This window comes from Phyllopteryx taeniolatus, chromosome 9 (genome assembly GCF_024500385.1).
Source record: "Phyllopteryx taeniolatus isolate TA_2022b chromosome 9, UOR_Ptae_1.2, whole genome shotgun sequence".
NCBI classification, from domain to species: domain Eukaryota; kingdom Metazoa; phylum Chordata; class Actinopteri; order Syngnathiformes; family Syngnathidae; genus Phyllopteryx; species Phyllopteryx taeniolatus.
Window position 1 is genome coordinate 1,261,951 of NC_084510.1, and position 15,315 is coordinate 1,277,265.

General features: G+C 43.9%; 1 protein-coding gene across 2 annotated transcripts in view; it reads left to right on the plus strand.

The window, feature by feature from the left end:
* Positions 1 to 463: 463 nt before the first annotated feature.
* The window catches only part of nucks1a (nuclear casein kinase and cyclin-dependent kinase substrate 1a), an 87,947-nt gene continuing 73,095 nt past the window's right edge, over positions 464 to 15,315 (plus strand). For both annotated transcript variants that reach the window (XM_061784085.1, XM_061784086.1), the window contains exon 1: positions 464 to 774. In XM_061784085.1, coding sequence (XP_061640069.1) covers positions 758 to 774 — 17 coding nt within the window. In that variant the 5' untranslated portion in view covers positions 464 to 757. The remainder of the gene's footprint in view (positions 775 to 15,315) is intronic.

Below are 15,315 nucleotides of genomic sequence, written 5' to 3' on the forward strand. Positions count from 1 at the left end.
TCTGTATTTTAATGTTGGTCATTATAGTGTTACTATAATGAATGTCAATGATTTTTTTGGGTGGTACTTGATGTAAAAAGGTTTGAGAACCGCTGCTGTAATAATTCATAAATTTTATAGCAATATATTCATGTTGAAAGTTGGGCAAGATGTTTGGACCCACGTTGTGCTGTTACCTTTCAGTTTTGTCCCATTTTTATTTTCTCTAATCTATTACATATGTCAATTGCGTGCATGGAAGTTACATTTAATATTTGCGGTGAACATCTGGGCCTCTTTTTTGTTTTCTACACGGTGCCACTACAACATACCCCGAAGAAAGAGGCGGGGAGCGAAATGGTACAAATGAATCAGCAGGCAGCGGAGTTGTCCAATGAAAACGAAATTGCTCGTTCAAATAAGCCAATAGCAGCGGTGAATGGCCGCGCTTCTCCTTTCAATACCCAGTATGGGTGGGCGGTTATTTTGTATGACCCACCCATCGTGAACGTATGGTTTGGTTGCACACCGTATACAATTTCAGTTTGTTTTATTCAACGTTTTGAGTGCCCGAAGGTAAAAATTCCACATTTTTAGTAGGGCTCATCGTACTATACTTGTGATTTCAAGCGCCAACTCGGACGTGCGTTTGCGTGCCTCTTTCCCTCGCCTTGGTATTTCAGCAGAGCGGAATCTACAGTCGATTTTTGGTTTCTCCTGCTGTTTCTTCTCCACCTGGAAATCAACATTTCAACCTTTTTGAAGGTGTTCTTCCATAATGTCAAGACCAGTAAGGTAGGTCTGTCCTCAAACGACTTTTAGGCGGACGAGGTTGGTGGCTATCGCGCTGTAGTTGCACGCCTCCGCCATATTGTCTTTAAGGAAGCTGTTGTGTATGCTTTTCGTGGAAAAAAAAAAAAATGTAGACATGAATGTGGGCTTCACGTATGTGCGCATGCTTGTCGGACAAGGATCCCAGTGGCATTGGGACGCACTGATTTAAAAATATATATATAATTTTATTACCCCCCCCCTCTCCAAACTAGTGATTCTGTTTGCATTGTTGATTTCTATGAAGGCCTGGCGGAATACATACGCGCAAATGTTTTTTCTCCACGTTTATTGTAGGCCTGATCATTCCTACATTGCCAATGCTTCCACGTTCCCACGGAAGCTCCATGTTTAAAAAAAAAAAAAAAAATATTTTTATTTTATTCATTTATTTTTTATTTATTTATTTATTTATTTATTTATTATTATTATTTTTATTTACCTTAAACAGCATGGTTCGCCAACATTTCACTCTCCAGGCAAATGGAACCTTGCCGGCTGTGCGGATCCATTAATGAATTGAAATGGCTTTTCAGACTTCGACAAATAACGGTGTAGACCACAGCTGCGATGGCGTGAAATGAGCTTAATTTTCATTGAAGGGACAAATAAGATTTTGCTGATTGGGGCCTTGCTTGAAAGTGTCTCCCCCCTACTATGGCGCTTTGTGTAATTAAAATTACTACTGCATGTTTTGATTCCCCTAGATAATCGACCTTTTTTTTTTTTTTTTTTTTAAATACACAGTAGCTGCAGGAATTATGCATCTCACTGCTTTTATTTAAAATCGGATCGAAATTACCCTTGTAATAATTTCATTCAAAATGTAGTTTTGATGGGGCTTATTACTTAGAAATTATTACGTGTTTTGCACGCTATTTAAAACGTGTTTCTTACGCTGCTTTATAGTTATTAAATTATTGTAATACATTTCTGTTTCCGGTTTAATTTGAACAGTAAGACATTAGTTCCATATCATCTCTTTACTATGTAAAAGTGCATCATCAGTCATTTCTGTCTTTCATTCATTTGTGTAGAATGTCGCACCCATGTAATCTATACAGCTTTATTAGAATTTAAACCCAGAAAGTCTTTTTTTTTTTTTTTTTTTTTTTTCCCCCAAACTTATTTGCCACATTTAGTACTCAACTGTTCTATATTAAGTTGTGTAGAGTTTTAAGCAGTACAGCATTGGCAGAATACATAAAATTAATTTCTTTTCCTGAGATAAGTGCCAGCACATCCACGACCCTCGTGAGGATAAACTGTACGGAAAATGGATGGAATAGCCATATCATGAAAACTCAAAATTCCCCTGAGACTGGGGGCTTTCTTTGTTTGGCATTGATAACCAGTTTCTAATGCCACCTACTGGACAGTATTGTTTATATGCATGTATACATTTAAAGTGGCACTAAGCTGGCCCCAAATAAATCGCATGTAAATTTGACACACCAACAGAAAAGAGTAATGTTAACAAGTCTAACAAATTTGAATGAATTAAAAAAAAAAAAAAAAAAGTCACGTATATCAAATCAGGTTTCAAAACTTGAGGGTCAGCTCTCAGACGCTGTGGGCGTGTCGAATGGATGTGCCAAAAGAAATCAAACGTACTGAGGGAGTGATAGCTTTTATGATGTAAAATCACATTAGGAGGCTCAACTTTTTAAAATTGAATGGTTATTGTGGACTATAATCATAAAAATAAGCACACAAGTCAACTTACCCTTGTTGTTGGTGACGTAATGTCACCGCCGAACACAGCCCCTGACGACTTCGGGACGGTAGGAGGAAGCCCAGGTAGTTGGACAATCGGTCGTCTGGTGGTCGTGTTGGCTGCCGCAACTAAATGACTTTATTGTTGGCGATTTAAAAAAAATAAAATAATGTTTTTTTTATACATTTAAAATGCGGGTAGTGCTGCATACAAAAAGTGCTTCATTTGGTATGGTTAGGCTTCATTAAGTGCCGGCACCGCCCTCTGGGGCCAACTGAAAAGATTGAACCTTCATATTACTGAATTGGACATCAATGCCATTTTAAGCTTTTATTTTGAAGTTGGCCCTCTCAACACGTTGGTGGAGAGGCGTCGTGTCACGGTTAGACACTATTCGTAATCGTAGTAGCGGCTGCCTAGACGCCAACTTTTTGACTGGCATGACCGGAATGAAAAAAAAAATGCTGGGAGTAAATCGAGCGGGAAATCACAGCTGTCGAGTTCTTTGCAGTTTGTGACCATGCACGACTGACCAATGGTCAAGCAGAACAACAGAGACGTGCCCTTGCTGGACAATTAACTACATGGATGGGGATTTTCAAATGAAAAGTCGGTGCTTACAGCCGAGTGTTATTGCGTTTTATGCATTAACTGTATTTGTGTTCATTAAGTTGCAATTTGCGATTGCACTTTGTAATAGCCTACTTATTCAGTTTTGGGCCGAACTTTTTTTATCAATTTAATCTTATTAAAAAATCATTTTGCACTGAAAACTGTTATTAACGATATTGTTTTTTGAAATGTAGTGCAATAAAAATAAAGGTTTTTCCTGGACTTTACACCGATTTTATCAGGCTGATCGGTATCGGCCGATATTTAGCATTTTATGCCGATCGGCTTTAATGTCATAATTCGCCCATCTGATCAAGGACGTCATTGATCGGCTCCGCAAAAGACATTTACTCTGCGTCGCCATCGTGCACAGTATATTTGAAACCTAAAGCTAGTGTATGTTTAGCCTTGTCGCGCGTCTTTTGACGTAGTATTGGAAATATCTGACAGCCAATAAAGTTATTTAAAAAAACATGTTGGTGGTGTGGAACAGACAACACGTCTGAGACAGACATGTAATGCCCGGATCAGACTACAAGACAAATTTGGTCTTTCATGATTGCACTATGTCAGACTACTGCAATAACATCTTTTATTCCGATACCAACGCATCCCGTTTTTTTTTTTTTTTTTTTTTTTACGATCATTGGGCTTTATCTTGTCAACTGAAATGCGACCAGATACACTCGTTGCCGTGGCAACGACAACAAGAGTGGAGCGCGCTGACTTTGTATTATAAGGACAAAATGGGGGGGGGGAACGTGTGTTGGTGGTCACCGGTGCTCAGGACAGGAGAGGACGTTCGTTTAAGGCTTGCTTGAGGTTTGTTCACGTACTTTGAATACGATACGGCTCGCAAGCAGGCAACAAAACGTTATGTAGTCCAGCAAGCTAGTGGTACCACGAACGGTTGGACGTAAACATGCCGCCGTTCTGTTGAATCATGCTCTAAAGTTTCGGTGTGGGTGAAGTCATTTAATTAAAAATAAAGGAATTTAATTATAGTAAGTTAGCGCCCATTATTTCTGTCACGTAATGTTGGTTTGACCTGACGGATTAGAATACACTCTCTGACTAGAGCAGTGATTTCCAACCTTTATGGAGCTAAGGAACATATTTTACAATTGAAAATCTCACGGCACACCAACAAACAAAAATGTCACAAAAAGCGGATATGTTAATTACTGTATCTACTTCCTGCCATCTAATAGAAGACCAGATGATTCTGATTAATTTGTTCTGTCTGTCGCTGTGCCTCACTGGCATAAATAGAGGAACAAAGATACATTTATTTACTGTAAATAATTTTTTGAGCAATTAAGTACACAAGTATATACAGTAAATGACCAGGTAATTTAAAAAGACAGATTGCTCCATCTTGTGATTGGTTATCTTTTTTTTTTTTTTTTTTTTTTTTTTTATTAAACTCTGATCGGTCGCAAAAATATGGATTGTGTAAAGCCTACTATATATATATATAGTGCACTATATAGTATTTAGTGAGTGATTTCGGACTCGTAGGCTTACGATGGTACTAACACATCTTCATTTCTTCAACGCAAGATCTCTGTTACATATAACAGACCACTTGAAATTACAACTCGCTGGAAATCGCTATGTTTGTGAAGTTTTGATTACCGCGGAAACGTTTTCACTGGAGCGTACGTGATGCTAGTATGCAGTGAGCTAGCCTTTAAAAGGTGGGAGGCATAAACACGAACTGTTGTTTACCTGATGTGGATGTAAACACCCTCAAATTAAATCTGAAAGTCTGCAGTAAAAGCACATCCTGTATGTTTCATTTAAAATCCATTGTTGTGGTGCAGAACGTTTGTTAATTATGAGTGCTGTCGAACAAAGGTTCATGAACGAGTTCATATTTTGGGCGAATGTGAACAGAACTTCGTTAATTTTTGCCTGATTAATGTTATCGAGAGTGTGCACATTCTGGCGTCTGTGAGCGGTTTTTGAATGAATGTTCATTTTCATTCAAGAATGCCAGGTTTTGTTAGGGACTTCCAGAACAAATCTCGCCTGAACACACATGAAAGCCTTCAAATGTCGGGGGACAAACGGCGTATTTGGCAACAGATGCAGTGCGGCCGGCATTAATGTTTGAATGCGCAAGGTTCAGTGTTCAGTGTCACTCCATGAATGGGAGTGCATGTGTTCGGAAAATTATTTGTATCAGAATGTTTTAGTTAAAACCTATGATCATCTTCTTTTCCTTTTCAGCTTTTCCCATCAGCGTGCCATCCTTTTCCATGAAAGCCTATCTCCTGCTTCTTACTCTCTCGCATCAACTGCCCTCATGTCTTCCCTCACTACATCTATCAATCTTCTCTTTGGTCTTACTCAACCTCTCTTACCTGGCTGCTCCATCCTCATCACCCTTCTACCAATATACTCATTATCTCTCCTCTGGACGTGTCCAAACCATCAAAGTCTGCTTTCTCTAACTTTGTCTCCAAAACATCTAACCTTGGCCCGTCCCTCTGATGAGCTCATTTCTAATCCTGTCTAGGCTTGGGCATCGTTTGAATTTGAGCGGTTCCGATTCCGGTTCCAAACAATTCTCGATTCCCATTCTTTCAGGGGGCTGGGTCAAAAACATTTGCATCGTTAGGTTTACATTGGTTTGAAGACTAAAATAAATGCGAAAAACCATCAGTGCAAAAGTGCACCCAACCGTTTACCTTGTTAGCTGTCTCAATGTTGGCATAAATGTATTTTAGACTTTTATCCTTGGGGTGGCCAAGGCTATTTAAGGGGGTCCAAAGAATTTGTGTCTCGACCAATGAATTGCAATCAGTCTCTAAAGGTTGCAATGTACATACTAAGCACACAGAAGATGAGGTTTGTGCGCATAAATTAAAGTTTATTAACGATGTTTACACAGAAACACAACCAACAATTTTTCAATAATCACAGACTAAGCCACTCACAGTTATCCACTCACTCTCTGTCACTCACACACACACACACATACGCACACAATTACCCACTCACAGTTACTCATGCACACACACGAGCTATTCACTCACACACTCTCTGTCCATCTTACCGTTGCCTGACTTGCTTCTCTTTAAAAAGAAGTTATACATCTTGCCGGCCTGTCTTTTCCTTTCTCAGCGGAACCTATGAAAAAACAAAACAAAAAAAAAGGGCCAGTTTTGTTACTCTTAGCATCACTTACAATTGCACAATGTTAACAAATCCCCACTTCAAGCCTAAACAATGTCAGGGGAAATAGACCACTGTAGATGTAAGTTTAATATTCAAACTTTCAGCTCCTCAGTGTTACCCAACTGGTTTTGCCTCAGGACCCAAAATTTAACATTCTTTTGTAACTCAAATTTATTTCACACAAAAAATAGCCCAGTAATACAAAAGCCTTTATGCACTGTTGAAAACATGAAACCAGTTGAAATATATATCCATTCTCTACCGCTTATCCGGGTCGGGTCGCAGGGGCAGTAGCTTCAGCAGGGACGCCCAGACTTCCCTCTCCCCAGCCACTTCATCCAGCTCTTCCGGAGGGATCCCGAGGCGTTCCCAGGCCAGCCGAAGGATGTAGTCTCTCCAGCGTGTCCTGGGTCGTCCCCGGGGTCTCCTCCCGGTGGGACATGCCCGGAACACCTCACCAGGGAGGCGTCCGGGAGGGATCCGAATCAGATGCCCCAGCCACCTCATCTGGCTCCTCTCAATGCGGAGGAGCAGCGGCTCTACTCTGAGATCCTCCCGGATGACCGAGCTTCTCACCCTATCTCTAAGGGAGAGCCCGGACACCCTGCGGAGGAAACTCATTTCGGCCGCTTGTATCCGGGATCTTGTTCTTTCGGTCACGACCCACAGCTCATGACCATAGGTGAGGGTAGGAACGAAGATCGACCGGTAAATTGAGAGCTTCGCCTTTCGGCTTAGCTCTTTCTTTACCACAACGGACCGATACAAAGTCCGCATCACTGCAGACGCTGCACCGATCCGCTTGTCGATCTCCCGTTCCATTCTTCCCTCACTCGTGAACAAGACCCCAAGATACTTGAATTCCTCCACTTGGGGCAGGATCTCATCCCCGACCTGGAGATGGCATGCCACCCTTTCCCGACTGAGGACCATGGTCTCAGATTTGGAGGTGCTGATTCTCATCCCAGCCGCTTCGCACTCTGCTGCGAACTGCTCCAATGAGAGTTGGAGGTCACGGCTTGATGAAGCCAACAGAACCACATCATCTGCAAAAAGCAGAGATGCAATACTGAGGCCACCAAACCGGACCCCCTCTACGCCTCGGCTGCGCCTAGAAATTCTGTCCATAAAAGTTATGAACAGAATCGGCGACAAAGGGCAGCCTTGGCGGAGTCCAACCCTCACCGGGAACGAGTCCGACTTACTGCCGGATATGCGGACCAAGCTCTGACTCCGGTCGTACAGGGACCGAACAGGCCGTATCAGGGGGTTTGGTAACCCATACTCCCGAAGCACTCTCCGCAGGACTCCCCGAGGGACACAGTCGAACGCCTTCTCCAAGTCCACAAAACACATGTAGACTGGTTGGGCGAACTCCCATGCACCCTCGAGGACCCTGCCGAGGGTGTAGAGCTGGTCCACTGTTCCACGGCCAGGACGAAAACCACACTGCTCCTCCTGAATCTGAGATTCGACTTCCCGACGGACCCTCCTCTCCAGCACCCCTGAATAGACCTTACCAGGGAGGCTGAGCAGTGTGATCCCCCTGTAGTTGGAACACACCCTCTGGTCCCCCTTCTTAAAAAGGGGGACCACCACCCCAGTCTGCCAATCCAGAGGCACTGTCCCCGATATCCACGCAATGTTGCAGAGGCGTGTCAACCAGGACAGCCCCACAACATCCAGAGCCTTTAGGAACTCCGGGCGAATCTCATCCACCCCCGGGGCCCTGCCACCGAAGAGCTTTTTAACTACCCCGGTGACCTCAAACCCAGAGATAGGAGAGCCCGCCTCAGAGAACCCACACTCTGCTTCCCCATGGGAAGGCGTGTCGGTGGAATTGAGGAGGTCTTCGAAGTATTCTCCCCACCGACTCACAACGTCCCGAGTCGAGGTCAGCAGCGCCCCATCCCCACTATACACAGTGTTGGTGGTGCACTGCTTTCCTCTCCTGAGACGTCGGATGGTGGACCAGAATTTCCTCGAAGCCGTCCGGAAGTCTTTCTCCATGGCCTCACCGAACTCCTCCCATGCCCGGGTTTTTGCTTCAGCGACCACCAAAGCTGCATTCCGCTTGGCTAGCCGGTACCCATCAGCTGCCTCAGGAGTCCCACAGGCCAAAAAGGCCCGATAGGACTCCTTCTTCAGCTTGACGGCATCCCTCACCGTTGGTGTCCACCAACGGGTTCGGGGATTGCCGCCACGACAGGCACCGACCACCTTACGGCCACAGCTCCGGTCGACCGCCTCAGCAATGGAGGCGCGGAACATGGTCCACTCGGACTCGATGTCCCCCGCCTCCCCCGGAACATGAGCAAAGTTCTGTCGGAGGTGGGAGTTGAAACTCCTTCTGACAGGGGATTCTGCCAGACATTCCCAGCAGACCCTCACAATACGTTTGGGCCTGCCACGTCGGACCGGCATCTTCCCCCACCATCGGAGCCAACTCACAACCAGGTGGTGATCAGTTGACAGCTCCGCCCCTCTCTTCACCCGAGTGTCCAAGACATGCGGCTGCAAGTCTGATGACACGACCACAAAGTCGATCATCGAACTGCGACCTAGGGTGTCCTGGTGCCAAGTGCACGTGTGGACACCCTTATGCTTGAACATGGTGTTCGTTATGGACAATCCGTGACGAGCACAGAAGTCCAATAACAGAACACCGCTCGGGTTCTGATCGGGGGGGCCGTTCCTCCCAATCGCGCCCTTCCAGGTCTCACTGTCATTGCCCACGTGAGCATTGAAGTCCCCCAACAGAACAATGGAGTCCCCAGCGGGAGCGCTCTCCAGCACCCCCTCCAAGGACTCCAAAAAGGGTGGTTACTCTGAACTGCTGTTTGGTGCATAGGCACAAACAACAGTCAGGACCCGTCCCCCCACCCGAAGGCGGAGGGAGGCTACCCTCTCGTCCACCGGGGTGAACCCCAACGTACAGGTGTCGAGCCGGGGGGCAATAAGTATACCCACACCTGCTCGGCGCCTCTCACCATGGGCAACTCCAGAGTGGAAGAGAGTCCAACCCCTCTCGAGAGGACTGGTACCAGAGCCCAAGGTGTGTGTGGAGGCGAGTCCGACTATATCGAGTCGGAACTTCTCGACCTCACACACCACGTCCCTAGAGCCAGCTTCTGTAGCCGGGGATCGGATCGCCAAGGTCCCCGCCTTCGGCCACCGCCCAGCTCACACTGCACCCGACCCCTATGGCCCCTCCCACAGGTGGTGAGCCCATGGGAAAGGGGACCCACGTTACCCTTTCGGGCTGTGCCCGGTCGGGCCCCATGGGTGCAGGTCTGGCCACCAGGCGCTCGCCTTCGAGCCCCACCACCAGGCCTGGCTCCAGTGGGGGGCCCCGGTGGCCCGCGTCCGGGCAAGGGAAAATGAAGTCCATTGTTTGTCGTCATCATTAGGGGTCTTTGAGCTGTGCTTTGTCTGGTCCCTCACCTGAAATATATAATATGAAGTAAATAAAAAGGCAGACTACTTTTTTATTTATTTATTTATTTATTTTTTTTGTTGTTGTTGAAAAAGGAAGACTTCTGAATCAAATAATAAAATGAAACGGACAAAATAAATTAAAAAGGCAGACTTCACATGAATTACAGCATTTGTGCTTTTTAAACAAGTTATGCTTGTGATGCTCATTAACAGCCTTTTTGGGATGCCCTCAACTCTTGAAGTTTTCATTGAAAGCACTCCACTAGTTTGTCTTAAATGTGTTTTTAGCTATCCTGTTGTGCAGTACATTATGCATGAAATAAGGTGCTGCATAGAAGAGGAAAAACAATGGAGCAACACTTTGTGTATGTCAGTTTTAAAGATTTTAAACAAACATATCAGTATACCAACAGTTTAGAGACATGACAAAAGGCAAAATGTGAAGGCAAATCCCCCAGCCTCCTTCACGTTATATTTCATTTAACCAAACAGAGCATGAACAGAGCCGATTGTCTGCTAGTTCCATTCCTCTAAAATCATTGGAGAAACGCTTAAATATAAGCAGCAACCCGAATTAAATGTACACGTTAACGTGGAGTGACACTGGTCATGTGTAGACGCCATGAGATGTAACTTGTCCATGTGCCCGTGTTTGTGTGTGCCAGCGGGTGAGAGAGACTGCACATTGCTTATTGAAACACTGCATGCGCTGGGTGATAAGTTTTTGTTTTTACCGCCATGAGACGTAACGTAATGTTAACTTTAGCTTTATACCGTTGGCTTCTGGTAAAACGTTCTCCTATCTGAACACAAAAGTGATTTTAAACAGTGACTCATTAGGACACCACCGTAAAACTTACTTTAGGATGAGGTCGTGATGTAGACTGGCTCTGGGGCAAATCCTCTTCTTCTGTTGAGTTTCTTCGTCTTCTCCTAATGTGGATTGCAACTCCTTTTTGGTACATAGCACCAACTACTCTACAAGAGAGACTTAGCAGTCAAAAGGCGTCACTGATTTCAAAATGCAAACGGCTCCTTTCGACAAGACATGCGGTGCCGGCAGATGTCAATCATCTGGGGAGGCACCTGAGGGGTCCAATCAGATTTCGGGCAGCTAGATCAATTCCACACATCCACCATGCACACACAGATGTAATTGTGAATATTTTCTGTGGCGGACTAATATGCGAGCGCATTGGCCTGAGGTTCTGCCTGTGCGCTCGGGACCTGCTTTATAAGTCACAGGAGTTGACGAGACCAGAAGACGTCTGCCGCTTCTGCTGTTAAGAACTAACGGTACTTTTACTCCGTTACAGTGATCAAAATGTCGCTCGCTACTTTTTATTTACCAATTATTGCTTATTTATCAACTATTTCGAGCGGGAGATTATGACTTCGACTTCCGCATTGGGGGCTGTTTGCGTCAATCCAATTTAAGAGCAAGTGACGTTTAAGTCTATAGAGTTCACCAATCAAACGACACAAGAAAGTCCCATGACCTCAGACAGTGTCTTCTATTGGGCCCGGCTGATTGTTGTGCCTAAGTGGCCACCATTTTGGGAAGGCCGTCGTTACCATGAAGGCAGCGGCGCGCTACTCTTGTTTACATTTAGACGAACAAAAACAACAGCTTTCATGTATTGTAGTATTTGTCTGGCACTGTCTACCCAAATGTGGATATTTCAGCTCACTTATAACTTGAGAAAACACAGTGCAGTAAATTGCAGATGTTTTTGACTGTGCATAAACACACGCACACAAAAACAAGTTGCTCACCATTTACTCAGTACTTGAGTAATTCTTTCACTGTACTTTTTACCCTTAAGTAATTTTTTGGAAGTCTAATTTTATTTGAGCCAAATTATTGTCAAGTAACAGTACTCTTACTTGAGTACAATGTTTGGCTACTCTACCCACCTCTGGAGCAGAAATCCTCAATTGCTACTCTTACTTTTAAGCAAAATTTTTGCTCATCAGATCAGCCAGCGTCGTATTTGTTGCACTGGTCTTTTGTGTTTTCGTGTTGAGGTGCTGCGGGTCGTGGCCCTGGTTGTGGTCCCAGCGGAACCGCGAAGCACACATTACATTGGCGGCAAGAGTTGATCCGCTAGTACATCTTGTATTAATTAGGAAACGGGGCTACAATTATCTAATTAGTTTACGGATGTTAATGTTAAATGTATTAAGCGACGGAGGGATGATAGTGATTATGTCACAACACAGAATGAAGTTACTTCAAATTCAGAAATGGACAATAAAAACAGAAAAACATTCTACTTATTCTCCTGGAGGATGCATTTGGGATTAGCCTTTGAAGTTGGTAATAGTGAAAAATGAAGTGAAACAGACAATGATTTGAGTCTATTCTTTTCCAGAAAAAGAGCGTTTATAGAGGAGGATGCTATTCATGTGGCACAGCTTGAAGCAGGACTCTGGTGCAGGTGGAGATGGGCCTGGCTCAAGTTTGAGTCAAATAAAGCAAATAAATTAGGCAAATTTAATTTTAATCTTAAATTTGCACATCAACATGTATTTGAGCGGTGTAAATAAGTTTTACATGTGTGAAGAATTGATTGCTTAATTTATGTTAAACTAAAAATAATTCTCCGCTTTGTCACCTTTTTCATGCCTTTGGTGTTTACATGTCTGATTTCCTCCAGCTCTGCTTCTTTTTGTGTCTACAGTCTCTAATCTGTCACACCGACAGCACACCTCACAGCTGTTCCGATGCCCTCATACATGTGCTGGACTATTCTAACATACTTCTCTGCCACTCCAGACATGCAGTACCACAGTTCCTCTCTGGGTACTCGTTATAGGCTTTCTCTAGATCTACAATGACACAATGTAGCTCCTTCTGACCTTCTCTCTACATCTCCATTAACACCCTCAGGGCAAACAATGCATCTGGGGTACTCTTTCTAGGCATGCAACCATACTGTTGCTCGCAAAATACTCACTTCTGTCCTGAGTGAAGCCTCCACTACTCTTTCTCATAACTTCATTGTGTGGCTCATCAACTTTAGTCCTCTATAGTTCCCACAGCTCTGCACATCACCCTTGTTCTGAAAAATGGGCACCATCACACTTTTCCTATATTCCTCAGGCATCTTCTCACCCGCTGGACTTCTGTTGAACAAGCTAGTCAAAAACTCCACAACCACCTCTCCTAAATGCTTCCATACCTCCACAGGTATGTCATCAGGACCAGCTGCCTTTGCATTTTTCATCCTCTTTAGTGCCATTCTAACTTCCCCCTTACGAATCATTGCTACTTCCTGATCCACCACACTTGGCTCTTCTACTCTTCTCTAAATTTTCTTCATTCATCAACTCAAGAGTATTATTTCTATCTATCCAGCACACTAGTGGTACCAGCCAACACATTTCCATTTCTATCCTTAAAGAAAGGCTGCAGACTTTTTCAGAAGTAGTACAAATCTTGAATCAAAACGGGTTGCTTTGACGTGGTTGTGATTATTAATGTTGCTACTTGTCACTTTTTCTTGACCAAATGGAAACTTGAATGCCAGTATATTGCCTGTTAAGGCATTAATGACTGTTTATACCTCTGTGCCAAATTTTAATTTGTTGAACTGTAATATTTGTGAACGGAGCCAGTCTTTTTAAAATCTATTTATTGTGCTACATTACAGTGTTCAATATTGTTAGTTTCAATTAAAAGTGAATTGTTCTTAATCTACGTGAATATGCTCATTATATCAATGGCATAGTTAGTATCGATAGTATCGTTTGTCAAAGTTTTTGGGAAAATATATCGTCCCCAAAAAATTGCTATCATGACAGGTCTAAACACCCAAGAGAGAGCAAACAAACGGTCTTAAAAAAAAAAAAAAAAGAGTAGCGGCTATAATAAAAAAAATCTGCAATCTAGCGGGACGGCGAAGCAAGAACCATGATATAGTGAAGGATTACTGTATCTGTATTCTGTGATGATAAATTGGAGGGACTCATTGTTCCCGGTTTGTGACTCATTGTTTCCCTGACCTGTGAATCCCGGGATTCACATTGTCTGAAATGTAAAATGATCGCTGAGTTTTTGAGATTGTAGGGTGAAAGCTGCAGCTGGCAACTAGTGTGGACTGAATGGGTGGCAACAATAGGGAAAGGCCAGTATTTTTTTTAGGGTAGTAGCCCGTCAGCAACGTACCGCATGGATCCCATTTGATGTGCGTCCAGCGTCTGAGATGCACTAAAATTAGCAGGGATGCATAAAGTAAAATCAATCTGTGTCTTAGGAAGCAGAGCTATGGCTTAAAGTACTCAGGCTGGGTCCTGAAAACCTGGCGTATAAATTTTATTTCTTTAATTATTTTTTGGGGGGGGACAAGACAGGGCTCTAAGAGTGTGACTAATTGCGTCGCATATGCGCCCTAATTTCTGAATGGTGTTGCGGCAGATCTCGTCACGAGCCCGCGGTGAGGTCCGCCGTCGTGAGGTCCACCACCGCCACGCTCAACCGGTAATTCGTAGTTTGGCTTTTTAATGTATTTTAATCGTATTTCGAACCTTGCGTAACGCCGCATAATGGCCGTGAATGGAAAAAAGTAAACGCCTACAAAGGTCTGTCAACCAATAAGCGTTCATCAGCACAGCCTGCCCCCTCAAAGAGTTCCTGGTAGCTCTCCGAAGACCCTCCCCGCCAGGAGGAATGAAATAATCCAGGGGGAACCTTCTGTAACATGGTAGTTTTTTTTTCTGTGGGGACACTGGAGGAACTCAAGCTAGCAGGTTAGCTTGGGAAGTTCCTGCAAAGGTTCCTGCTGTGGGAAAGCCCCTGGAGTGAAGGGCAGGGACCCTCCCTCTGTTGACAGTGTGCATGTCTACCGTATGTGCGTGTCCACGCTCGCGTGTGCTTTTGAAATGCGGGCGCTAGCATACACAAAGCTAAGTTTTCTGACGGCAAGCCGGTAGGTACAAGCACAGTTACAGAAAGTTGAGCAGCATAAATGCTATTAATTCCAAAGCCTAACGCCACTGCGACGATTTGGGAACATTTCGGTTTCAAGACAGATGCCATCCTGCTAACATCAATGAGCTGGTATATTGGTATGAATTTGTATGAAGTCGCAACAAAGACAACACAATTTAAATCGTCAAAGTGATGAAATATATCGAATACAAAACCATCCCACCCAATTTCTTCAGCTGTGAACAAAAAACACGGAACATTTCCCGTTTCCTGTCACCTTGTAATTATGGGACTCTTTGCCCAAACAATGCACTTATGCTCACATTATATAAAGTATAGCATTACTTACGATTGTAAAAGATGCAGCCACTGTACATGTTGACAAAGCAGCGTTTCAAGAGGGGCAGCAGACCTTTTTAAAAAGTAGTACACATCTTGAATCACAACGGATTGCTTTGATCTACTTATTAACTCATTCACTGTCAGGCCTCCATGTTTACATGGATATTTGAATTCAAAACCCATCAATGGCAGTGAATTTAATCTTGCTATACTTAACCAACTGGAAACATGATTGGTAGTTACAGTATAGTAACAGACAATAGACGTACAGTATATT